Source organism: Erithacus rubecula (genome assembly GCF_903797595.1).
Source record: "Erithacus rubecula genome assembly, chromosome: 8".
Classification (NCBI taxonomy): domain Eukaryota; kingdom Metazoa; phylum Chordata; class Aves; order Passeriformes; family Muscicapidae; genus Erithacus; species Erithacus rubecula.
Window position 1 is genome coordinate 27,035,210 of NC_136659.1, and position 27,160 is coordinate 27,062,369.

General features: G+C 40.3%; 1 protein-coding gene across 1 annotated transcript in view; it reads right to left on the reverse strand.

Annotated features, from left to right (window-relative positions):
- Positions 1-27,160, reverse strand: part of ADCY5 (adenylate cyclase 5) — a 200,060-nt gene that overhangs the window by 30,693 nt on the left and 142,207 nt on the right. Inside the window, exons 4-8 of the mRNA XM_079311027.1 lie at positions 24,928-25,039; positions 24,621-24,748; positions 21,028-21,186; positions 20,698-20,839; positions 11,720-11,860 (exon numbers count right to left, since the gene is read on the reverse strand). Of these exons, the coding sequence (XP_079167153.1) occupies positions 11,720-11,860; positions 20,698-20,839; positions 21,028-21,186; positions 24,621-24,748; positions 24,928-25,039 (682 nt within the window). The remainder of the gene's footprint in view (positions 1-11,719; positions 11,861-20,697; positions 20,840-21,027; positions 21,187-24,620; positions 24,749-24,927; positions 25,040-27,160) is intronic.

Consider the following 27,160-nt stretch of genomic DNA (forward strand, 5'->3'; position numbering starts at 1 on the left):
AGATCCTAAAGGAGAACAGATTTTGCCCTTGCAGTGAGTTAGCAATGTGGCCACATGGCAGCAGGAAAGCCAACACAGTGTCCCTGAACAGCACCAGCTTTGCCAGAGGCAAAAAGTGAGGTCTGTCACTCAGGTCAGCAGCCAGGACTGTGATTCTCTGAGAGAGCAATTTCCATTTTAACATACTCTGTTTCAGACTAAAACCACACTTCTAAACAGAAGCTGCCACTTCAACTTAACCCATTGGAAATTCAGATCAAGGAAGCCTCAGTCCCATGTCACAACCACCAGCAGACTCAGTGGGAAGAAGGAAATAGTAATGTTGATTCTAAGTTAGCATGTCCAGTTATCCAAGCCAAAAGAAGAGAAAAAAAGTACTTTCTGATTTCACATTAAAGAGTGATTATTCAACTTTTTGTTGCGTGTTTTTTCCTTCTTCTTTTGCCTAAATATTTTACAGTTGTCAGAAATATCTGATTGATTTATTTATTTATCCTCTAAGTAATCCTACAGTGCAGTGACAAAAATGAAAGCTCTCTGATTAATCATGGAGACAAAATGCTCACTAATTTGTCTGGTGTCATAGTCAGTTAGGCTGAAAAAAAAAAAAGAAAAAAAGAAAATCAACTGAACATGAATAGCTACAAGCCAAGAAAAAAGCAGAGGGAAGTGATGAGAAAACAGCCAGTACAGAAAACAGCCAGTACTTGCTTATTAGATAGATATCAAGGTCACATTTTCAAGCTTAGCCAGTTGGGAACTGGATACTGACTGCAGTGGGAGAGTCCCCTAAAATGGTCAGATTTTCATAACCAGCTATGCAACCATCCATCCCACTGAATTCCTCAAACTAAACACAGATCTACTCTCCTGCCTTTGAGATGCTCAAGTTTGAGGACACAGGCCAACCAGGTCAAGTTACTAAAACACCTCAGCAAACACATCCTCAAAAAAAATCCCCAATATTTCAAGTGTGGAATAATATTTAACTGGCCATTTATATGGTTTAACATTTAATCCACATGGAGTTTGATTCTGCCTGCTTCTTTCCCTCAGCAAAACTGTTATAAGGAAAGTTTCTGAAATAATAGAGAATCCATTGAAGTAGCTTTTCAATTTATGATACTAATTTGTGCTTGAAATTCTGACAATTATTCTTGCTGGTAACCCAAATTAAATTGGTATTTCAAAACTAAAGACCAAAAAAATACATATTTCAGGTAAAGCAGAAAAGGAAAAGACTATCACATGTTCTTTCCTGGATCTTCACTTAACAGGCTAAATTTTTAAGAGTGACTTGAACTTTAATTAGAGAGAATCAGCTTAAAATTAAATTTTGTAGGAACCTCTACATTAAGCAAATTAAATTATTCACTTCAAACATTCACATTTCATACTAAAGACTCTTCAAGCAGAATTGCCAAAAATGGAATTGTTATGGAGAAAAGTTTGTGGGATTATTTTAGGAAAAAGTCCTTAAACACAGCTTCTTAAAAACTGGTCATTTATTACAGGATATCTTTCTTATTTGCACTGGAAGACTTTGCCAGGATATAGAGGAAATATACCTCAAGGATCTGGCTGTGACCAGAGATTTTCCTCCCTCTCCATTAAGCATCCATGTTTCAATCACTCACCAAGAAGCCTTTCAGGTGGAGGTGATTGCAGTCTCAGGGTCATGCTGCCCACCCTGGTTTGGGCTGGGAAGGAAATTTCCCCCTGGGTTTTGGTTGATGTGCTTTCACCTCCTCCAGTTTTGTGGGTTCATTGAAAAATGTGCACTTCCAATTATTTCCTTCCCCTTGCACAAAGCTTGAGCTCTAATGACATATTGGTCTTTTTTCTTCTCCACAGCTGGAAAAGAGTTTAGTATCTTCAGGATTCAGGTGCTTTGCTCCAGTTAAAGCTCTTGGCTCAGAGTGAGGCTGCTCCCATCAATTGCAATGGTGTGTGTTACACACAGGGTAAACACACAACCAAGCCTGCAGGAATAGGGTCTTCATGGGTTTTTCTACATTCCTATTCATAATCTGGTAGTCAAACTTCCAAATTCAAGCAGAAAAGAGAAATATGAGGGGCTAAAGGCACTGTCCAGCACCCCTCATGTCATCTGTCTGTGTGTCCCACTGAAGGCTGGACAGCTGGGCTGGGCTCAGCCTGTTTGGGTACTGCTGCACAAACATACACAGAAACCTGAACCCCTGAGAAAGAAAAAGGCTCATAAAAGTGAGGTGTCTGCCCTTTTGGAGATTGGGTGTAAAGGGAGAGGAAGAAAAACAACCAATTCCTGGAGTTAAGAGTATAAAACCCCTATTGACTGCTTATGGATTTATATCCAGCAGGCTGAAACAATGCTGATGGTTTTCTAGGGTTCTATGAAGAGAAGGCTGGGAATTGTCAGCAGGGATTGAAAATGGCAGAAGGGATGATGGCTACAAGAATCAGACAGATAGGAGTTCACAGAAGTTCAAGAATAGCTCCATAGTTATGATGATAAAGTAGCCCTTGTTCAGGCCAGAATTTCTTTCCTCTAGAAGGGACCATAAGGCATGAGATGGGTCTCATCACAGTGCAGTACTAATGGACTGCTGCACATAGGACCTCATGCAAATTTCATTCAGTCTCATTTTAAATATCCCTGACACTGGTGTTTTTCTCATTCCCCCAGGAAACTGTATTACTCTGCCATCAGATTGCAAAAGCAAAGGTAATAGCATTTAATAATTGCTCTGAGACTAAGACAGTCCTCTCTGTGGCTTCAGGAACATTAATCCAAACTCAGCTGAATCAATTCCCTTGAAGGAGTTGTCTTTTGTGCTCCTTTGTCTTTTCTACAGGAGATTATTAAAAAAAGCCTTATTTTTTATGGCAGGTCAGGTGACTCAGAATCTGCACTGACATCCTCAGTGGGAGTAGACGTGCAGGAGGAAGAAAAGAGGGAATGTTATATTACTGCATCTGTCCCTATGGTCCCTAAGGCTTACTACTTGATGGGGGATATTGTATGAATATCTATTGTGCTAAAAGCTCACATGACTGCCATCTCTCTGCTTGACTTCTAAATTAACTAAGCCCTTTTCTTTGAAGATTAAAACTGATTCTTTAAATAGAATGATAAAGTGTTTGTCAAAGACATGACAAGCTAACTGCTATACCATAACACTTCAAATCAAGAACGATTAGAAATAATAATTCTAACTTCGAGAACATTGTCTGCAATCATTAACATATCGTAAATATGCAAAGAAAAGTGGAATAGATTTTATATGCTTTAAACTTTTCATTTAACTCCAAAAATAAGACAGTAGAAGGGCTTATGAGCTTCATGACCTTCTTAATAGCAATGTGTGTGGGAAGCATGAATTCCACCCTTAAAAACTTCGTTCTCAACTTCAGCAAAGACCTTAAGAGCAAAAATGACAAACTAATTTTTCTTGCCCTGTTTTTATCCCCAGAACAAAGTCAAAATAGAATTTACGTGATGTTAAAGCAGAAATTGAAATAACTTTGGACTTAGGGACAAAGGAACTTTGTAAGAGTTAAGGAAAACTTACAGAGGTGCTTCCCAGAGACAGTGACCACAGAAAACAGAAAAGGAGAGTGACAGGCTGAGAGTGGATGTTGTTAAAAGCAAACCTGTTTTGGCTCTACCACAAAACTAATTATTCACATCTATTTTCAGCACTGTTGTCCCTTCTGCTTTGTCCCTGTGGTCACAAAGACAAGACTATGAAGATAGATGCTGTCAGGTGTAAATGTAGAAGTAAAACTGAAGGACTTCAAAGCACTCAAGACAAAAATAACATAATTTCTGTTTCCAGAGTCCAGAATGAATAAAGCCTGATAAGAAGGATATTTAACAAGCATCTAAGTGCAGAACAACAGACTGGCAGAAAAGCAGTTTATGAAACAGATTAAATGATGAGTGTGTCTGCTATAGCTGGAACACAGACTAATGAGGTCTGAAAAGGAAAGCTGAAGTGCTCCTTTTCTGCAGCCCACCCACTTGATAAATCGATTTTCATTCAGTGGCACTGGTCACAGATGGCAAAACCCTCTACTTTCTTCAACTCAAAATGATTCTGTAGACAGTCCTCAGCTGGCAGACCAGACGTGGCCAATGCCATGAATTTATCTGGGCCATCAGATTCAAATCTATACATCATAAAAGGTTACTTTGGTTGAAATAGGCTTTCTCCAACTTACTTTTAATTAACTTCTAGCTTTGAACTCACATCTCTGAAAAGTGCAGGTTGCTCACAATTTCCAGTTTACTGTGAACTCTGAATCCAAATTTCTCCAGTCCAAAGGTCACATTTTCAAGTGAAATTTCTCATTCTGTGCCTCATTTGTGAACAGTTTTTAGAACTTGCAAAGCAGACATAAAAATAATCAGTCCTAGTAATGCTCTGAATCAGTTCCTGGCTCCATAATCTCTGCTCTTCCATGTCTACACTCCAAATGATGATAAACACAACAACAAACTTCTCCAGAAACCAGTTAGCCCTCTAATGAGCTGCAGACAGACTGGATCCAAGCCTAACCAGCCCTAATTGAAATTGCCCACTGGGGCTGGCCAGAGCTGCTCCCCCTCCCTGAAACCCACACCCAAACCTGCTGACCTGCAGCCTTTTGACATTAAGGCTTACTGTCTGCTTGAGGAAGCTTTGGAAATCATTCTGCTAAGTGCCACAAATCCACCTGTGCACGCTTCCATGAACATCAGGGAAAATGTTCCTGTCAATAAAAGGGAATTGTACCTTTATTTCTGCAGGCTAAATTTAGTCCCACTCAAAACCAGTCTGACACATTTTAGACTTGTCTCAATCTAGATGACCTTTCCCATATGAGTAAAATTTATTCTAGAAAAGGGTACTGAATGGTGAAAAAATTATCAGTGCAAGGCTTCCAAGCAAATATTATGCTCTATCTAGGTTTCTCAATAGCAGCTGCAGATCTGCTGTTGCATTGATTAGTTCTTTAAAAGAGGGCTTCTTATCCCTCTTTTTAAGAAGCAATCAAGGATGATTGCAAGTCCTGATGAGCTAGAATAAAAGTTAGGCTAGCAGATGAGGATACAAAACAGTGTAAAGCCTCTGGTAATTTGTGCAATGTACATTGTACTCCCTCTCATTTATATGAGATCCCGTGGATCGTGTGAATCAGGCAAACCCTTTCTCCAGGTGAGCACCAAAGGAATTGAACAGCATAACTGCTGGATGGGATTCCTCCCCTTGCTGTTTGAGGGCTATCAAAACCAAACTGGCCCTATAAAACCCAGATTAGGCTAACAATTTCCTCCCAGATCTATAGCAATACGTGGAGATTACAGAAGAAAGGATTTTGAGAGTTTCTCCCTGCTTGATTACGACTTAGATTACTGCAATAGCAGTGAAAAAATAATGGGTCAAATTCTTCTCCATTGGGGGGCCCTGTCCAGCTTTTCTGATGTCAGTGTTGCAATTACCAAATTTAGCAGATGATTGCTGGAAAAGAGGATAATGATGACCTGCAGTTAAATGAAACCTTTAGAAGGAGGGTGAACCCTGGGTGCCTAATTCATGGACTCAAAACCAATTCTCTTTGACAGAGCTGCCTGAGGAAAACTTGTCCTATGGAGCTTTTATTTTCAATTTTAGTTGTTTCTGATATTTAAGAGGTAGAATTGGCTCAGAACCAGCTATGGCATCTGTTCCTCTGAGGCACCTATTCCCCAGTTTGGATTTCCAAGTAACAAGATCTATTGTAAGGGCAACGTGGAGACATAAAGAGAGGAAATGAGCTGTATTTACAATGCAAATTGCAAAGAACCTTTTGATTTAGTACAGGGGGAACATAACAAAGAATTATTTTATCATTGAATGACCCTGCTTGTAGATAAGTGTTGTTTCATTAGCAAACAAACACCAAGCAATCAAATATCATGTAGAAGGATGTGCAGAGCTCTGAGCAGCAGCACAAGGAATCAGGCAGTGCCTACCTGAAAGAGCTTGTTCTTTATCATGCCAGCCATAGTCAGGATCCATTTTTATAATCTTGTCTCACATCTTTAATATCTGCATGCAGTAATATTTCCTACACATATATAATCTCTATTTGATTTTATGTCAGTTTTTCACTGTATAACTAACATCAACTTCATACACAATTTCACTGCAAATTAAATGGTTCATTAGCTGTACTCAGACTCATTACAGAGGCATGGTCAGACTGAAACCAGCATTGCAATCTTTAGGACTTATTCTTTCTGTTTCTAAACTTCCTAATATTAGAGCTTTCCAGCAGCTGGAAAATGAAAGGAAATCTGCCAAGCATCTATGACCCTCAGTAACCCCCTTATCCACTCTGCTCATGTTTGATTGTAACAACTCAGGGTACCTGTTTCTGAAGAAAACCTTCCCCAGAGCATGAAACAAGCTAAGCTGTCATACCAGGCAGTGTGAAACAAGTATGATGGCTGAATGGCAGCCTTAAGATCCAACAGCAGGACTTCCCACAGATGATTAGAACCCCTGACACAATTAATCTGCCAGGGAATTGAAGGCATTTTGTCATTTTGTGATATCATGTCTAACATGGAAGGTGGTGGATGCTTCTTCCCAGGAATTGTTTAAGGCTGGGTTGGATGGAACTCTGGGAAAAATGTCTAGGAAAGGTGTCCCTGTCTACAACATGGGGGTTGGAACAGAATGATTTTTAATGTCCCTTTCAACCCAGGCCATTCCATGATTCCCTGGTTAATAAAACCAGAGATGAGGGCTGGGTTCAGTGAGGGTGCTTGCTCTTACCAAGTGCTCAGTGGGAGCAAGAACAACCAACAGGATGGAAAGCACCACCTAGAACAAGCTTCATGAGAGAATCAGGGCTGTGCAGAGACATGGTAATGGTCTCCAACCACAAAGATAATTGTAAGGGAGAGAAAATTAAACTGCTATCTGCTGTGAATAGCTCCTGCAGCACCATGGTTTCAAACTGAACATGTAAAGTAAAACATCAAGAAAAATCATAAAACTGTTGAAGAGAATGCCCAGCAAGCCTGTGGAATTTCCATCCTTTCAGGTCTTTAAACAAGGGCTAGACCAGTAACAGTCAGCAATGCTGGGGGTACAGCTGGCTCCTGTTCAAAGGGGGCAGATTGATGGCACAAAGCTCCATGCAGCCTAGATTGGAAACTTTCTAAAATCTTTACATCTATCTCATTCATATGCTATTTATTCCCTATACATTCTCCTAATAGAATCTTTTTGATCTTATTGTTTAGATATTTGCAAAGGATTTCGTGATGGCACTCCAGATTGAAAAGCCCTGAACAAAATAATTACAATTTGTTCAGGAAAATCAGGGATTTTACGAGCTTCTTATACAGCCTGTTCCTTGCTTTAAGTTTTTTTTTTACTTATACCTTCTTTTCAGCAAATTAGGATGATTATTTTTAAACCTGCCCTTTACAGTCATAGAGAATGATTTATCATTATGTTTTGCCCTTATAAACATTCCTGTATTTGAAGACTTTTTTTTTCTAATCAGTCTTCTCCCTTCTAGGTTAGAGCAAACACAACATTTCAACACTTTCAGAGGATACACTGTTGAAAACTCTGCTAATTTGCAATTTTGTCCACTAGGTTAACTCATCCACATTCTCCTAAATTATTGTAATCCCAAACTGGATGTGCTTTACTGGATACAAACTTAATAATGCTGGGTAGAGTAAAAGATGCAAGAGAATAATTTGTCATCTAGAACAGCCCCATAATTTTGGAAAGTATCAACATTTGCCTTTTTATTGCTGTTTACAACAAACATCTTTCAGTTTACAGTCAACTACAATCCCCAAATTGGTTTTTCTTTAATAGCAATTTTGTTTCACTGATGAAAACTGAGACATGAGTATTATTTCCAGAAGTCTAAAACTCATCAATATTTATAAAAGCCCTCTGAAATATATACTGGGAAAAGCAAAGTATTTCTCAGTGGTGTATAAATATTGTTACAGCTATAAATATACCTGTACTCTCAAATGCTTTTAAGTCCACTTATTTTTGACCCTTTTGCCATTACAAACTGGACTAGAGAGACAGTGGGGAAGACAAGGCTGGTTTGTGGAGACTTGGGGGAATGAGCAGCACAAAAGTCTCCATTTCCAGAGAGATGCATTTGCTGGTCCTGGACTGATTGCTTTTGTTTAGGAAACAAGCTGTAAAAGGCAAGACAAACACAAAGCAGCTCTGCTGCTCTGGCAGGCTGTGGCAGGCTCTGCTCCTGCTCTGGGTACAGCACTGAGTTGATGCTGTGCAGGTTCTCCTGCCTGCCTGGGGCAGCTCTTGAGCTGCTCTGTGCCCCAGGGCCAGGGAGCAGGGCTGCCAGCTCAGAGCAGGGCTCCTGCCCTCCCAGGGCATTTGGACCTGACCTTCCTCTGCACATTCTCCAGCCTGCTCAGGGCAGTGGCTCCACCAGCTAATGCAGGTCAGCATCAGCAGCGTGCAGCACTGATGTCTCTGGGCTGCTGCCTCCCTGGAGGCTCTGCAGAGTAAGAAAGGCCCCTGCTAAGCAATGGGAAGGGAAAAAGAAGGATTTGTTATGGTCTGGAGAGAAGACTAGTGCACAAGGAAAATGCAGGGGCTGTTGGGCTGGATGGGATGAGCTGACATAGCTGCAGCCCCATCTGACTCATGCCCCAGTTAGCCAGGGTAGGAGTAGGAAAGTGACTCCCATTTTCCAGACATTTTAGGATTACTACCACATGGACATGTGTAGGATATGTGTAAGTGTCTGAAAAAACTCCTGTGTGCACAAGGGAAAAACTTTCACTAGAAACATCATGGAAAATCTGCTGGACCTGGTGCAGGTTAAGGTGCAAGTCAGAACATGGAGAGAAGCAGGGACCAAAGGGCTCCCCATGGCACTGCCCACCCTGCCATTCCACACAAACCCCACCAGCTGCACTGGGGATGTGCCCAGACATGGCAGCACAGTGAAATGCTGTGACTAAACAGGAGGAGCAGAGAAAAAAGAATATAGGGCTGCAATTGATGCTAATCCATCTCCTCTCAGACTGCTGCTAATATATCCTAAGAATAGAGACAGCTACCAGAGCCAGCATTCACTGGAAAGAAAAATGGCCAAAATATTTCTGTTTTCTATTAAATATAACAGTGCCTTCCCAAAAATGCAATTCAGGAAACTTTAATATTGTCTTTCAGGGAACTGTAAGTAGAGCCACAAAAAAACTCTGTCTGGTTTTTTTTTCTGCAAATAGGGTTGTCTTTAAAATGTAAAATGTTTTACATTTGTGACAAAACCCAGTGCACTTCAGAACCATCTGTATTATTACCTGCACACAAATGTATTCATATCTACATAATAATATAATGGAACTGCACATCACTGCAATATTACCTGGCTCCTGCCTGAGGACTATCTTACAATTACCCTTACAAATACCTGTTCTGAAATTGCAGAGCTAAGGAGCTCCAGGTCTTGCAGAGAAAGGCAATGTTGCACTACCCACCTCTGGCATAATACTTAGAACTAACCCAACCTTACATGGTCACAGCTTCCAAGAAGAAAGACAACATTTAGCAACATGCAAAAGGTCTGGGGAAAGGTGGGTGATGTGGAACAGAGAGCACATTTTCAGGAGGTTTGAGAGCTGGTGCTGCTTACCAAGATCAATGACATGTCATCCCAGAGGAGTACTGATAAAAGCCTCTGTAGTTCTGCTCTCCTTCTGTCTCTCTGCATTTTGTATTTCTGAGCAGGCAGTTTGCAGACAGCACTGTGCATGCATTAAGCACACACAGCATACATGTAATGCAGTGTTAGAGATTGTAAAGCTGGGTGGTACACAGAAATGCATATGTACATAAGAAATTAACAGAGAGAGAGTTGAGACAGGAGATGGACAAATTGGTCCTGTGTTCTAATCTCTAAAATGTCCACCTAGCAGATATTAAAATGGGGAAGCCATGGGGAGCATGTTTGCATTTCACTAATGCATCTCAAACATAGCAGATCTGTAAATCTGTAAATAACAGATATTTAAAAAAAACCCAACAGTCCATAGAAGCAACAAAAATAGCTGAAAATAATACATCTGACTCAGGTTTCAATTGGTTTTCAAGAAACAGCCTGATGCATGCAACATCAGCTTCTCAAAAGAGAGCTTAATACAAGAGGCAGATTGAGTAGAAAAGACTTTCTGAGCTGCTGAATTTTCAAGAAGGCAAATAGCATTACAAGGAAAGGTGCAACATAAGGAAAAAAAAAAAGTCTTTCCTCTTACAAGTGAGGGGCAGCGAAGTTTTTAGGACTCAGCCTGGTATTTCAATAAATAATTATGTTTTTCCAACTGAACAACCAGCTAGGCACAGCAAACTGTAATTAACACCAAGAAGCACAGAACCATTTGGCATACATACACCTTGTTTCTGAACTGGAGGCTTCAAGAACCCATTAAAAGCTATTCAAAGAAACTTATAATTATAATTATGTGCTAGTGTGATTAGTCTCTTCTAATAATGTCATGCCTATTGAGCATACCCTATTGAAAAGCCCACATAAAAAATGCACAGTTCCACTGATCTGTATGCTCATGTCAGAAGCCCTCATTTGGAGATCTGAGAAATGAAAGAAACATTACTATTACTATGGAGACTGAGAAATTTATTTTAGCACTGTAAAATAATATTAAGATTGAATAATATTAGTGCCAACTATTAATAAATGTGCCAGCATTTTTCTTTATCTTTAATTTTTATCTTTTATCTTTAAAAGATACCATATGCAGTTTCTTATAGCTATGCACAAATTTTTAAACTGTGGGATTAAATGCCATGTTCATAAATTTTTTTAAATACTTAAAGGCTTTGGTAACCTGGAACAGAATTTTGACTACAGACAAGAAAGTGAGTAACAAACAGACACTTTTGACTATGTGCATGAAGGGTCAAAACAGCATAAATAAGGTTATAGAACAATCTGATTATGCATGCAATTATAGAGGTGCTAAATATTTCTATTATTTTTAAAAGTAGCCACTATATTATAAACTATCTTCTTAAGCTTTATTGAAGAAAACAAGGATATAATCTACACCTTTGTAAAATAAGCCATAAAAGTCCTCTCAGTGCAATTGAATTGGCAATTAGCTCTTGTTCATTTTAATTTAGAAAGACTGTGAAAGGTACAAGAAAAAAAATGAAGATGCCTGCTACCTTAGGCCAATTAACCCATGTACTCAAGGATGTATTCTCCAGGATTAAACAAGGCAGTGACATCCCTGGGGCCCCACGAGCACACAGCTCAGAGAACAGGACCTGGCTGTGACAATGCAAGCCAGGAACCTCTGCAGGTACTGAGCTAATAGAAATGTATGTCAGATGCCTCTTGAATGCTTGGGTTATGGAGCAGATTTTGCAGATAATCACTTCTTCTCTCACAGCCTGGGTGAGTGCTCAGAATGTGGGACAAGTCAGACAAAAGAGCCTTCTTTGTGCCATTCAGCCTCCCTGCCCCTCTCAAAAAACACCTTGTGCCTCATCTCACAGTCACTCACCTCCAGATGTACCGATTATTGTTATTTCTGGAGTCAAAGGAGAATTTCCCACCCCCCGTTTGGAAAACGCCCTCGGGGTTGTAAAAACCTTCAGACAAAGCAGGAGGGATAAATAACGCTGGATTAAGAAGAAAATAAATGCATATCCACAGAGCAAGGCATTACCATTCTCTTCATCTCCTTGGAGACCTGGTGAGCCCCCAGGTGGTTGTAGAAGGGCCGGTCCACGCCCCAGTGCGGGGGGTTGTGGCTGATGGAGTTGGCTCGCTGCCGGTTCATCTTGGCTATCGTGGCTTTCTCGTCTTTCTGCAACACAAACCAGGGAGAAAGGCAAAATCAGCTTCCAAATGCTCACAGGGCACACATTCTCCAAGCATCTCTCACTCCAAAAGCTGGCTTTGCACCTTGAAGCAGCAGCTGATCAGAAGCAGTTCCAGTCCAACATCTCTGTCTCTTATTTTAGAACACTTAAAGTGGTGCCCACCATTTTATTCCTTTACTTGTTCTGAATAACCACCATAACCTGTGTAAACACAGGGAGTATCCCAAAATGGAGACATCTGTTTTTTTTTTTATTAGCAAATTGAATCAAACCAAATAATTTCAGATAGGAAATTGCAGCTCCAAGGTGAGATACTACACAGTTACATCTAGAAGAGAAACAACAACAATTGATTTGGTTGAAGAACAGGAGCCTTGAATCTCCTTGAAGCTATGGGAATACAGGACACCTTTCTCCATAGGCATAAGCAAATCATATTCCACACTTCCAAGAGCATATTCCCAGACAAGCTAAGGAAAGCATGTAAACCTTGCAAACAACTGTGTACATGTTAAGGGTAATGCAATTGCAGAGTGGGACAAAATGGTATTCCCAACTCTAATGCTAGCTTCCAGTTTGACATTGACACTGATTCTTCTGAAGTTTGGACAGTCTTTGATTTTGTTATCAAGGCTTTGACTCTTGGCTGCAATGGGAGCTTGCTGTGAGGTTAGCACAGGGTTAGCACACGTTTCATTCAAGCTCAGTGCCAGTTCCATGTGCACAGAAGTGCAGCATGTAACCAGGCTCAACAACAGGCAGATTACTCCTTATTTTGAATATAGTCCCTAGCCAAAAAGACAGGCAGGTTTCCACGTGGAATGTGTTCTGTGGACAGAAGTCCCTCTAGCAAGGGCTGCACTGCAGACTGGCTCAGGGAGGATTGTGTGATTTACCTGTACTGACTCAGAAGGCAGTGGGGTGCCAATTATTATATCCTTGCTTAATACAAACTCTGGAGAGCTTGAAAATTCAGAAGGTAAGGATTGCTGTTTATTACCTGAAAGATTAAACTTTTTTTCCAAGAGAATTGCTGCTTCAATGACATTAGAGAGAAAAAAAAAAAAACCAGACTTAATAGTTAATTTTGGATTTGCAGGCAACTGAGTTATTCAGAAAGAAAGCCTCCATTGCTTTCAGCTCTAGAATTTTGGTTCAAGTGTTATTTGACAATACAAGTAGGTCCACTGCTTTTCGTGCCTGGAGTCTGCATTCCATACCTATTTATTTTGATTCCCCACTATTCAGTGTAACTTGTACCTCTCAGGAGTTTGCAAAATACCTGGTGTTATCTCCATGGTAACCACAGAGTTAAATGTCAAGTGCTGTGCTGCCTTAAATTAGGGTTTTTAAAAAGAAATTTAAAAAGGCTTGCTGAAATTCAGTGCTGGAGGAAGCTGCCTGATTGACAAGCAGGGGAAATCATCTTCTCTCTTCCTTGCAAGGAAGAGACAGCTACAATGACATTTCCCTTGAGACCACAGCTCACCATGGGGCACAAACATTGCTGAGCACAGGGGCTGCAGCTTTGTGGCCACAGGCTGGGGACATGGGGCCACCTGTGACAGGAGCAGGCAGCTGGCCCTGGACAGTGAGCAGCAGTGGTCCTGCAGCTCAGGGTGCCAGCAAAGACCTGCACCCTGCCAGGATGCCAAGAGAGGAAAGCCTGTGGGAGCAGACCTAAGAGAGCTGTCAGCTCCCTGGGATCACCATCAGGGGAACCACAGGTGCTCCTGCATGGATATTCCCAGGACAGCAAGTGCCTCCCACATCAACTCTTCCCCACACTAAACCCACCACTGGCTCATCTGCAGTGGCTGAGAATTCCAGCACTTGGCACCAGCTGAGTTTCACATGAGCAACCATGACAGAGCCACTGGATAACCCCCAGGAGAGACATCTTTTAAATGTTTCTAAAAATACATTAATGTGATGAAATCTTGATGACCAGATTTGAGTTGATTTGAGGTTTTGTTTTTTAAGACTTGCTGCTCTTTATATTCTTTGCCATAATTTGTAATACTTTCTTGTGGCTTTTTTCAGTTATGCAATCTTTTTCATAGTTATGCTTCTTTCTTTTATGATGTGATGCCAGAAAACTGGTAGGAAATACAATTTCATTATCTCCAAGCAAATAAGATATTGTTTTTCAATAACAGAAGTGACACTGTCAATCCATTTTATTCCAGCTAAGGGGAGGGTTTTCAACCAAATAAAAATTCCAAGTTGTTGAAATTAGTCTGGGGACCCATAAAAGCAAAGCTATGTGGTTACTTTACAAATGCCATTACATCAACAGATGATAAAAGAGATATACTGGAGGTTTTTGCCCCATGAGTTGGTAAATTTGGTTAGAATTTGAGAAAAGGCTTAATGCCAAAGTCCATGAAGACACACTACCCCTCTCAGCCCACAAGTGATCCTCGTGCCTGCTGCAAGTGCTAATGAGTCTGAAGCATTGCTTGATGAATTTGAAGGAAATAAAAGACCTCATACATATTTACTGACACATCTGGATTGAGGTAAGGACAGGACAAATGGGTAAACATGTATTTCTGAGATTGTTTCTAACCATGAGGTCAGGCGCCATAAATTTTCCATGGTTTCAAGAACTCTGGCAGTATTTCCCCCCCACCTCTTGTAGGAAGTTTCCACTGGATTGTGGACTGTTTCAGCAATATTTCCAATCAGATTAAAACATATATAAAAGCACCATGCACTTTTGCTTTTCCACATTACATAATGCTCTACTACGTCATCTCGAACAATAGGACTTTGCTGTTAACATCAGCACTTATTAAAGAAAAAATAAAACCTGTTGTTTTAAAAACTTGAGATAGTTTATTTTCTGCAAAAATAATTTGTTCAGTGAGTGATGAAAATAACAAGCTCTAAATTCTAAAAATGAAGCATTAGATGGGTCACAGCTTCTCTGTGGAAACTTATGAGGATGCCTCCTCTGTTTCTTCCTGGCTAAGTGACAGCATGAGGACAACTTGCACACAAGGCTGCCTAAGGCAAAACAAGAGTGGAAAAGAAGAATAAAGAAAGAGAAGTGGTGATACCTTTCAGTCCTACTCATTACAGGTACTACCAATAAGAGAAGAAGGTGCAAAAGTTTCTGACAGCAATGAGTTTTTCAGATTTTAGGTGGCTAAACTCCAGGAAGCTGTTGTGGGAACTTTTCAAATCTGGACTCACAAAGAGACTGTAAATCTGATTCCCAGGGGTTTTATTGTGTTCCCACCACCAGTTCCCACACACTGAGCTACAGTAATGCTACAGCAAAACTGCAGAAGGTTTTCTTGTACTTATCAATAGAATCAAAAATACCTGTTACTTCTTTAGTGTGTGTGATAGGATTTTCCAATATACTGATTACTATCAGTGCAATGGGGAAATCTGATTATGGATCAGCCATATCAGATTTATCTACATATTATTCTTTAAATTTTCTTGAAGTCATCATGTGCATGATGTTTCTGGTAGCGTTACATGCTCCAAACCACTGCCTTCATAAATCTACATGAGTGGAACCCTGCTGAGCTCTGATTAAATGTGTTAAATTGAGGAATCATCACATTAGATTGATTGTGTTTTAGGAGAGTCACATGCTCAACATTTAAAGGCCCATTTTGTTTCTTCAGCTGGACGGAATTCCAGGGCTATTTAGAAAAGAATGAGAATTGTTTTTTTAGGAGTTACAGCCAAAGTTTTATTGAGCTGTTTCAAGGCCACCATCAACAATCCTTTCTGAAACTGGTGTGTACCTGCTATTGTTAAAAGAAACACCCAAGTGTAATCAATTGAAAGACATTAGAAAAAATAAACAATTTTTTCCCTTTGCAGACTTTGTGCACTCAGCACAGCATGTTTGGTCAGCAGCATTGCTCATCTGTTTGCACATTTTGTTTCTCCTCGTGTTCAAAGCAAAGCATTCCCCATTTCTGACAGTGTTGAGGATGATAAAACTAGATGTAAAACTATGTGCTGTCAAAGTCTTATTCACCTTAAGGTCTGTTTCCCACTCCTCCAAACACACACTTTTCCAGCCTTCTCAGAGTAAAGCTTTGAAGTGCTGGGAAGAGTAGTTGTGATGGTTCTGCAAATTAGTGCAGCACCTGATCTCAGAGAAGAGCAGAAAGTGAGCAACAATCACCAAGAGACACGTCCTGCACAAACACCAGAGACTTGGGCAGCACAGGAACTGGGAATAATTAAACAGAGTACTGTAAGAATATCAGGGAAGTGATAAGATAGCAATAATGACTGGGAAAAATGTTTTGAACAAGATTCAGAAGGGCGGATATAAAAGTTGTGAAGGTGGAGGACCAGAGTTATGCAATAGGAACACTACAGTCAGCAGGGTAAGACTAAAAAAGCCCCATGTAACATGGATAAAACACTTCTACACTCTGTAGCAGAGTAAAGACGTTGTTGTGCAGGCCATTGCAATGCCTAGGGGTTAAGTTTGGGAATCACTAAAATGTGGGCAACAGTTTTAGTAATTGTAGCTGATAAATTGCTCTTTATCTGGAAATACAGACTTTCAGGTAAAGAATGAAGCCAGTAAGGAAGAAAGGCAAAGATCTCCTTGGAGAATACCTGTATTTCTACCTTGATAATGTATTAAGTTCATTACAAACATATCCAAATGAATGCGAAAATTAACTGGATAAGAACTGAAGTTACCCTGTGTAAATCACCCTATACCATGTGAGGGTAACAGGAACTTAAAATTCTTCATTACTATAGAACTGAAGGAGCAGATTGTTTTTTTCCAGATAATCACTACTGCCACAGTAGAGCAAAAGGGAAGAAGGCTCATAACCATAGGGTTATAAATGGAAAGCATTGAATCATAGAATCATTTAGGTTGCATTTAGGATCATTAAATACAACTGTAAACACAGCACTGCCAAGTCCCACTAAACCATGTCTGGAAGCAAAACTTGGAAGTGTGATGTACTGAAGTCAGAAAGACAACCTCCATTCCAGACCTATGGAAAACTGCCAAATTCCATTTCAGTTCTGGTAACAGAGATTTTTAATAATTATTTAGTCAGTGATCATGACAGAGAGCTTGTAGAGCAGCAAATGCTGGGTTTGGATTAACAGCCTTGAATCCAAGTTTTTCTAAAGAGAAAAAATGCAGTAGCTGTCACTGGCTTTGTTTCTTCCATAGAGCATTTGACAGAGTGCTGTGCTGGAGAGCAAGGGCTGAGACAGGTGGGGAATATGAAGCTGGGAAATGGCAAGAGACAGTGTTGAATAAGGAAGGATTAGTCTGGATGAAAGTTACTAGCAGACTTACTCAGTTACTGCTCTTAGGGCAGATTTGGTTGAATTTTTTTCTTATCTCACCTGGCAGCAAGGGGGCAATGACAGATTTGGCTGACAAGAGCAGCACAGGTGTATTTGATAGGAAGGAAAGGAGTATTAGCACCCAATATTTGAGGACTAACATAGTAGAAACACAACTTGAGACATTCAAGTGTGCAAAATGCATAATCACTTCCTTAGAGATCACAGACAGAAACTTCATTTCATTATCAGGAATCACATTAGTTCATGACAGAATAAATAGAAGACGCTGAGATAACCCAACTTTGCAAAAGGTAAAGGTTTCATTTGATGAGCAAGAAATTATGAGAGCTTGTGCTTGTCTCTTTGTTGTGTGAAGACATTACAAGAGTCTGTCTCAGGAGAAAAAAGGAGAGGGAGAGGGGCTCCAGTTGCTGACAGACAGCAGAAATCCAGAGCAGCCAGATTTTAGAGCAGCCCAGTGCTAGCACTAATGGGAGCAAGCAAACCACAGCAAAAGATTCAACAGAACTTTATGGCAGAACCTGCTCATTTCATATTTTTATATGCTTCACAGGGAAATGCTCACCCATGAGGGCAGCAGAATCACAGGGCAGGGCAAACAGAAAGGTGAAAGTAGATGTGGAGGTAAAGATGATGAGAAAAAAAAATCCAAAAAGACTGGATTTTAAAACTTTGCATTTTGTTCTTTTAATAGAAAGCAACTCTTCTGTGTATCAGACAGAAAACAAGGACTACATTTTCAGGCCTAGCAATATAATTAAAGAGTGAGGGAGCAGAATTTAGCTTTTTTCCCTCCTAAAACTGCATTAACTATATTCCAGTTAATAACATTTTTAAAAAGGAAAAAGAAAAAAAAATTCAAAGAATAAGCTATTTTCAGTTCCTGGAATAAAAATATTAGATAGATGTTCCTCCCACTTACTCTGTGTGCCCAAGGAATGGCATTAACATGATGAAAAAGTCAAACAACAACAATAAAAAAGACAGAAAATTCAAGTGTCTCCCCATGGCAACAGTAAGCAGAAAAGGTACAGAACACATAACCTTACATTCTATCTATTTATCATAACTTATGGTATAGTTAGGTTTTGATGGCTGTGGGACTGATGAACCAGGTGTCCAGATAATTCTGCTTTGTGAACTGAGGAATAGCTCAGGCAGTTACTTGGATCTGCTCTCAGGTCAATGCTAATGCCAAGCCTTATGTGCTAGGACAGCAGGAACCCAGACACAACTCACAGGAACTCCTCACTAAGATAGGAGAACATTTTATGGCCATTACTGGAACAGAATGAGCTGAAAACCTGTCTAAATGCATCACAAGAAGTCATTAAAAGCAAGCAGAAATGAAAGGAAAAAGTAAAGTAGCAGAACTTTGCCAGCCATCAGGCAAAAAGTACAAGACTGACAGAACTGACAATGGCCAAAAGCTTTTCTCACTTCTGATCTTCATGCTAGGTGAAAATGAGTTTTTGAACAGGGAGAGAACTTTAAGCACTGGAACTGGTTGTCAAGAGAAATAGTGGATGTCCCATCCCTGGAAATGTCCAAGGTCAGGCTGGATGGGGCTTTGAGCAACCTGGTCTAAAGGAAAGTGTCCTTGTCCTGACAGGGAGGTTGGGACAAGATGATCTTTAAGGTCCTTTCCAGTCCAAGGCTTTCTATGATTCTATGAAACTATTCACAGAGAGATAAAAAATAGCTGTGGGAGCACAAAAGTTGCAGCAGTATGTGCAAACCAGAAGCTCCTCAAACTCCAAACACCTAATACCCATGACACTGGGTAGCTGCTTTTTTATCTTTCAGTTTAGCCCAATAATTACATAAGTCAAGCAAATGTCCTAATTTTTAGGTACTCTGGGACACAGCACAGTACAGCAGCATTATTGCAGTGCTCAGAGACTTCAGCTAAGGGCTACACTATGTAACAGAGCTGCAATAAATACATATAAAGCAGTTTAAGAATTCACATTTTATTTTCTATGGCAATTCAAGGCATAAATATGTGAGTTCCTCAAAAACCTATGTCTGGAATGGAATCCACATCTCTTATGAGTCTCTGTCCAATCTCCTACTCAAAATACAACCTGTGTTCAGAAATGAAGTCAGGTGCCAAGCACTCTGAAGTGTCTGTTTCTGAGGTTTTTTGTCTACACTTGCAAGCAACAGAATCCTGATCTTATGTCTTCATCCTGTCTCCAGATAAACTTTTGGTTTTCCACAAGAACATGCAGACAACCTGATGACTGCATGATTTAAGAAGTCAGTAAAGGTTTTCCACTCCAAAAGATGGGGTCTGACCACAAGGGTCAGGTTTTTTTTAAATTTTGGCTTATATTCTTAAATTTGCCCAGCAAAGAGGAAGTGATTTAGATACCTAAAACATCAGCTGGCTCACTGACAGGCAGTGATGCTCAGGAACAATAACCTTGCACTGCAAGTTCTAATCCTCTTTCGAAGATTGACAATTGTTAATGAGATTTATTTCATGAGCAGATAGAGACCAAAGCATCAGCTTCTTTCTTTAGCAGATGATAAGGGATTTTCTTGGAGACTTTTTACACAATATCCATTAAGGAGATTTAAGACTTCCATTCTCTCAGGAAATGAGGCAATGGTAGCAAAGTCTTTCTGTACAGGTGTTGGTTATTCAAATCAACCATGCTGTTGCAACATGTCACAAACACTAATTCACTTAATCTCATGGCAGTCATATTTACAGATGTGGGAAGGTTTAGTTGGTTTTAGATTCAGAAACATATGAAATCACTTTCAATTCAGACCAATCTGCATATGCTTGCCCATACTGGGAATAGCAAAGTAGGGGCTACAGTGCAGAAGTTACTGAGAGAAATATTATTGGCCATGCTCAACTAGATCCAAAAGATCCTTATCTAGTATTTCAGTCTACCATTTTCAAAAAGAATACAAATTAGTGATCATTTGCTATCAGCAATGTCACAAAAAGATTTATCAGCTGAAGTCCACTTGAGTTTGAATCAAGTTCAAGTCAGTAGTGCCCTCACAGCCTTATTTTGTGTAGCCTGACCCAAGTCACAGTTGCTATGATCTCATCTTACAGTCACAATGATGATCAATCATTACAGTGGGCCAATTTTTCTCATCTTCAGAAAGGCAGGCTGAAAAGCAATGATAGGAACTGCTCTAATCTTCAAGTTTGTTCACGTGGTGAGCAGGCAGACAAAATCACCTCAGTAATCTGACAGAGAAAAGATCTTTGTGGTTTTAATCTATTACTTCTACAAAATATATATCTATATTAACAACATTTTTCAACATGAATGTGAAAACAACTGAGGACAATTTCTTTGAAAGAATTACAAAGAGCTTGATGCAGACACCTTTGTAGATGGTGGCTGTTCCATCTACGCACATACAAGCTCAGGAAGAGGAGAGAGAAACAGGAATTTTTGTCACTGAGAGATCAGGTTATTAAAGGTCCCTAAACCTGCATTATTTTGTTTGTCCTTACCCTCTTCTGGCTGCACCTCACGATCAGGAAGGTCTCAATGCTGTGCTCCTTCAGGTAAGCGTTGCGCTCGCCCCCGAAGCCCAGCTCCACCTCGTAGTCTCCATTGAGATAGTTCAGGGTTGCTTTTGTTATGTGGATGCGCCTTGAATGAGACAAAAGACAGGCAAGTTTTGGTTTTTTTTGTAAAAAGCCAGGCCCTGTCAGGGATGGGTTCCCTGTTCTGGAACTAGCAAGCAATAAACCCCAATTGATTTAGCAGTGCCACTACTCCTACACATTTAGTGTGGGAGTTTCATGGATAAACACAACAGCTTTGATGAAGATACTCACCCAGCTTTGCCCCCTGCTTCCATGTGGTTGGCTAAGGTGACATCATTGGACCACACATCAAACTGCCACTTCCTCAGGCCCAGGACCCCACAGTGAACTCTGCCACTGTGGATTCCAACCCTCATGTTGACATTGACACCCGTAACCTCACGGACCAGCCTGAAAAGAGACACGGGGACAAGGGCATTACAACAACTGAATGTTGCAGTCAGCAGCACAAACTTGCATCCAGAACACAAAAATCCATAATGGCCCATAAATTATTCCCAGATACACACAGTGCAGCTCATCCACATCAACAGGACAACAGAACAAAACTGGACGAGCTGTGCTGCTCATGGATGGCCAGGCTGGCCAAGAAGAGCCCTAATCAGAACATGGAGCTCTTGGAGTAAATCCATGTACACTGAACTCAGATCAAGTTGAGAACTCATAAAAAAATTATCTCTGGGGCAGTAAAAGGATTAAAGTGCTGGTCTCTGGTTTCCATACCAAAGCTGGACATAACCTGCCAGCACTGAGCCTCATTAAGAGTAATAGCATGTTGCAAAGAGAAAAAGGAAATGATTTCAGAGATCTTAATTTGTCTGTATGGCAGCAAGCATCAACTCTTCCACAGATGAAATATGATATGTGTGTGAAATACCCCACTGAAGCTGGAAAGCTTGAACAGGCCTTACAGCAGCAAAACCAGAGAACCACATCTATTGCAGTCACTCCAAACAGGCAGCTACAAATACTCAAGTTCTGAATGTAATGAGGTTTTGGATGCTCTGCTTGCTGCCAAAAAGACTGCTGGAATACTTTGTGGATTTTCCCCTTTATTGCAAAAATTAACTTCAAAAACTGTTCACATGAGAAATACATTTAGGAGTGTGGGTAGGGAAAAGTCTTGAAAAGGCCTTCAGAACAACTCTGCTTTTTGTTATTGCTAATCACATAATTCCCAGAACATCCATCCTTCATGGCAAATCCACCTACAACACATTCCACTGTCCCTTCCTTTGAGTAGTAAGTTCCCTGCACCAAGGAGTACTTTATACCTATCAGTTATCAATCTCTTCAGTTTTCAGGCTCATTCAATCCTTTTCAGATAACATCATCTGGATAGGTAAATCCTCCCAACTCCTTAACATCAACACAGTCCTAACATTTATGCTTTAGTTATTAATGAAATTGCATGAATAAAGATAGACCAGTTCTGGACTCCAGGTCAAGTGCAACATGTCCCTTAAAACAGTGTCCAAGATGACTTCTTGTTGAAACAGCTCCTATCCTTTTGGAGTTCTTTTCTCTTTATGATCCCTATCTTATGTTTCACTACCTATTCACTGAAGTGACATTCATTATTTTTATTAACAAGTAGCAGAGACTGTCTAGCAGGTAAAGGAAGCTGATATGGGTAAGGTCTTACAGGCTTATGAACTGAAAGAGCTCCAACCACAAACCTTGAGAAAGGAACAGGAGTAATAAAAATGTAGCTGCATCCATAAACCTGATAGGAACACAGCTGCAGTTCCTCCCTCCACTGGGTGCTAAAACCCCTCCTGCAGCCCCTGCCAAGCCATGCTACTGACACATGACCAGGGAACTTTTCTCAGCAGAGTCACTGATGAGCAGGTGACTTTGCCCAGGCTTTGCAGCAGACAAATAAGTCTGGTTACTCTTTACAGAAAAATGAAATATCCTTTGTTGCCTTAATTTTTTTTCCCCCAGCTCATTTATACCAGCAGTACAGTGAATACAATTTTCTTGAAGTCTTTCCTATTTGGGGTAACATTCCCTGCTGTTACTAGACACAGATGAAATCAGCTTATGGGCAGGGCCCAGCACTAGTGAAGTCTGCAATCAAATATTCAGTAGTTATTTGTTACCTGCAATCAAATGTTCAGTAGCTATTGGTTACCTTAATTGTGAAACCTCTTATCTTGATCCTTAGGGGAGGAGGGGGGAAGAGGGAGAGCAGGAGTAGTGAGAACAGAGTCACCTTCCAGAGTTATTAAGAGATAAGATTGTTAAATGCATTCATTATACAGCGAGTGGGAAACAGGTTTTAAAGGTTGCTGAAGAGCTATTTGTAAACAAACACTGAGTGCACCTCAGCTCTGTGTTTATCCCAGGTAAGGTGGGTTGCAGTTAATCAATGAAGTCTAGACATCCTGGTGTTATTTAGCCTTGTGGGGAATTGCACAGCAACATGTGAAGACCTCTGGATTCCATCAGGCCAACAACTGGGCAATGAACACAGCATTCTCTTCTGCAAATCCTCTTATTTTGCACATTGATACAAAGGCAAGGTGCAAGGCAATGGAGTTCAAAAGCGGGAAAGAAAAGGTAGAAAGTCCTGACAGTGTACACTGTATACAAAGGAAGGAAACGTTGTTGCACACTGTGCTTTGAATGGGGTCTCCTGGGTGAAAACACTGCTTTTCACCCTGTGTATTTATCTTATGAAAATGAGATTGAAAACTCTGGGGGTATATTGATGTCCTTGCAGAAATTCAAATGATTAAGGATGTACTATACCAAGCTCAGCAAGGAGGTACCTCTAGATTTTATCAAGCTGAAGTGGAAACTCCACCAATTTACTGTATGAAATAAGAGGAGAACTGCTGAGAGATCTTCTGCTTCTCTGTTGGTACCACTAATACTTCAGAAGATGCTTTCAGAAAATAAAAAAAAAAAAAAAAAAAAGAGAAGGGAAAGAGCAGAAGAGTCTGTGCAGCAGGGATGGTGCAGATAACAAGGTCAGCTCATTTACCATCCAAAACTAACTGGACTTTCCACCTAAACTTGCATACACTCAAGATGACCAAATAAATCTTCCTTCCCTGAACTCTGAAAGAATTGGCCTGTGAAAGCACATGTACAGTGCAAAGAATACTCAACACTGTCTGCAATCCTCCAACTAATAAAACTAGATACAGGTCTTCTGTTTTTTACTCTCTAAACATAGGAATGGTCTGGACTTACACAGTTGCTAGTCTGACCTCAGGAGCAGACAAAGCATCACCACAGGTTTTAAAAGAAGAAAATAAAGATGGGGAAGTAAATAGAAATAAAGAAAAAAGACCATGAATCTGTCCCAGTCTGTGCCAGAGCAACTTCATGCTTTATTTCAGTAATTAATTTAACTAAAGTACGAAAGCCTTGAATCTGACCCTTTTAGAGAAGGATTTGTTGAACTATACAAGACAGACCTTAGCAGAGCAATTTTAAGGTGAGAAAAAACCTGGTTTGAAGAGACATAAATGAATAGCATCTGAAATTTAATGAAGTTATTATTAATACTCTGAATTCACAATTCTGCAATTCACTCATTTGGGAATAAGACTTCCAGTAATCACAGTAACCTTTGCCTTTTCCATCTAGAGACTGAGTTCTGATATCTACATGACTGTGTGGACACAAATGTCTATTTTGCTGCTGCCAAACCTTACCAACATTTTGGTTTTTTTGTTCCAGCTAGTTTCCCTTTTTTGCTGGCCAGAGTTCTTTGGTTTGGTTACCTTCCTCCTAATATTAAGAACTAACAGGAAAGAGAATCTACTTGCATTTGTTTTGAGCTTCTCTGTGGGGAATATGGTACTTACGAGATGGCCTCTATCATATCCATTCCCATTTCAACACAGCAGTGTGCATGGTCAGCTCTTGCTTCTGGCAACCCAGACACACAGTAATAGCAATCACCCAGGATCTTGATCCGTAAACAGTGGTTCTCCTAAAAAAAAAGATTAGAATAATAAAGAAGAAAGAAGTATTCAGTTTATGTTCATGCTTGCAATAGCTTGCCTTTTAGGGCAGTGAATATCTAAGAAATCCAGTGAACCAGCACAATATGTCATTCTTGCAACAGGAGAATAAAAACAAGAGGAAACAAAATTATAATAGAAAACTTACAGCTGCAAGCTTATCAAATCTGGCAAAGAGCTCATTCAGCGTCATGACCAGCTCCTGGGCAGTGCACTGGGAGGCCAGACTGGTGAAACCCTCTATGTCTGCAAACAGGATGCTTGGGAAAAGGGAGGGGGAAAAAGAAGAAGAAGAAAAAAGTGTTACAAAATTTGTTGGTGATATTTGTGTAAGTGCAAATTCCACGGTAGAAATCTGGGGTGGGAAAGGATGTAGGGGTGTCCCAGCCCTGCAGCTCTAATGGCACCTGGTGGCCCTGTCCCCCCTGCAGCACCCAGGAACTCCTCTCAGCAAGGCTGCAAGCACAAAATGACCCATGTGCTGCCAAATGACAATTGCAGACTTTGCCAGCTGAGGTCAACCTTGACATAAGGACATCACATCACACATCCATCCAGGACAGACAGGGAATGCCCTGTGGAAATAGCCTGGACTGTTCTGAAAGCACAAGTATTTCAATCACAAGTATTATTAATGACTCTTTGATTTCAGTAAATCAATATTAATGTTTTACTGCAAGGACAACAGTGGTGTATGTTTTTGTTTTTTTTTTTTTTTTTTAAACTGCACAAAGATTCTGTCTCATTGATAATTACAACATGTAAAATACTGACATGCAATCAAGCCCAGCCATTAGGGTGAATTTAAAATTATTCAGTAAAACAATCAGCAGACTTAATTTATATAGTTCTAAGATAAAATGTAGATATGCACATACATTTATATAAATAGTAAATTCATAAGCTCTACTTGTATATTGGAACATTTATCCAGTGGTTGATTTGTTCTTTGAAGTTGATTATTGCCATCAGGTTGTACTTGGAAAAAAAATTAAAAGTCTAAATAACAACCACTTTGGAATTGTTTCTTCTCCAACATGTTTTAGGCAAATTGCAGAGGTATGTTTTCAGTTGGAATTCCCTGCAATGCCTTCAGTCAGAAAGCAAAACCAACAAAAATATTTTCACAAGCATTTTTTGCAAAAATCCCGAAACACATTTCAATTTTGGCATGCTTCTCATATTTTCCTTCTACATTTCAACTCCAATAAATCACCAACCAAACATATTGCATTAAATACTTCTTTGTTAGTCACGCTGATGCTGAAATGTACAAGACAAAAAAACAAGACAGGAATGCAGGGATGTCTGAATCAAAATATACTTTGCCATTTTTAAACACTTGAGAATACACACAAAAATAAATCAAGATTCCACATATTTACTAATAAAAGTAAACCTCCTGAAGAAACACACTTGAAATGAAATGAAAGCTTAGACAAGTCTGCACTACTCATAAGCAATTGAAGTACGTGCTAATATGTAATGTACAAATGGGAAATGTCTCCAGTTCTGGTGACAGTAACAAAACGTGTCTTGTTGCAAGCACGTTCCTCTTCCAACATGCAGCAAATTGCAAATTGCTCATTTTTGAACATGTTCACACTCTGCTTGTGTGCATGTTGCAATAGCCTTGTGTTAGAAGAGGAGAAATCAAATCAGCTGCTGCTCTGATATTCATATACCAATGGGTGTATCTGAAAATGCTACACAGGGATGCCCTGAGCCTTTTCCTCTTGCCTAATAAATATGGATAAATCACTGAGGTTTCTCCCTCCATTCCCCATTACTATCATGCTGCATAAATGGGTCAGACATTTCTAGAAGACAAATGGTGGCAATGTTTTCAGCCCCACAAGTGAAGCAATCAGCAGAGACCCATGGAGCTGCTCTCCACACAGATGTGTCAGCTAATCAAGCACCTGAGCACATTGCAGCCAGCCAGCTGTGTGACCTGCTCTGCCAAACAGCTACACTACTGAGCTGGGACACATGGGCTGCAGGGAATGGAAAACCTCACCAGGGTATGGAAAGGACTGCAGGAGACAGGGCAGAGGACAGACAGCTGGGAACTGAAGATGGAGAGGACAGACACAAATCTGTGTCAAGCAACTGGAGAAAGAACAGGACACAAGAGTCAGAGAAAACAGTCCTTGAGAACAGGAACCCAGCCTGAAGCCTCTGTCCTCTGCTCTCAGCAAGGAACTCTGAAGGCCAACAAACCACATTTTACTCCTGTGCCCAATCTGTCCCCTCCACACACCCTGCAGAGATGCCAGCCAGGTGTCTCAGTCCCAGCCCTGCTAATGACATAAGGGAGGAATGGGAACCAGGGAACTTCTACTCCTTTTGTTATTGGCCCTTGTGACCCTTAAATTCAC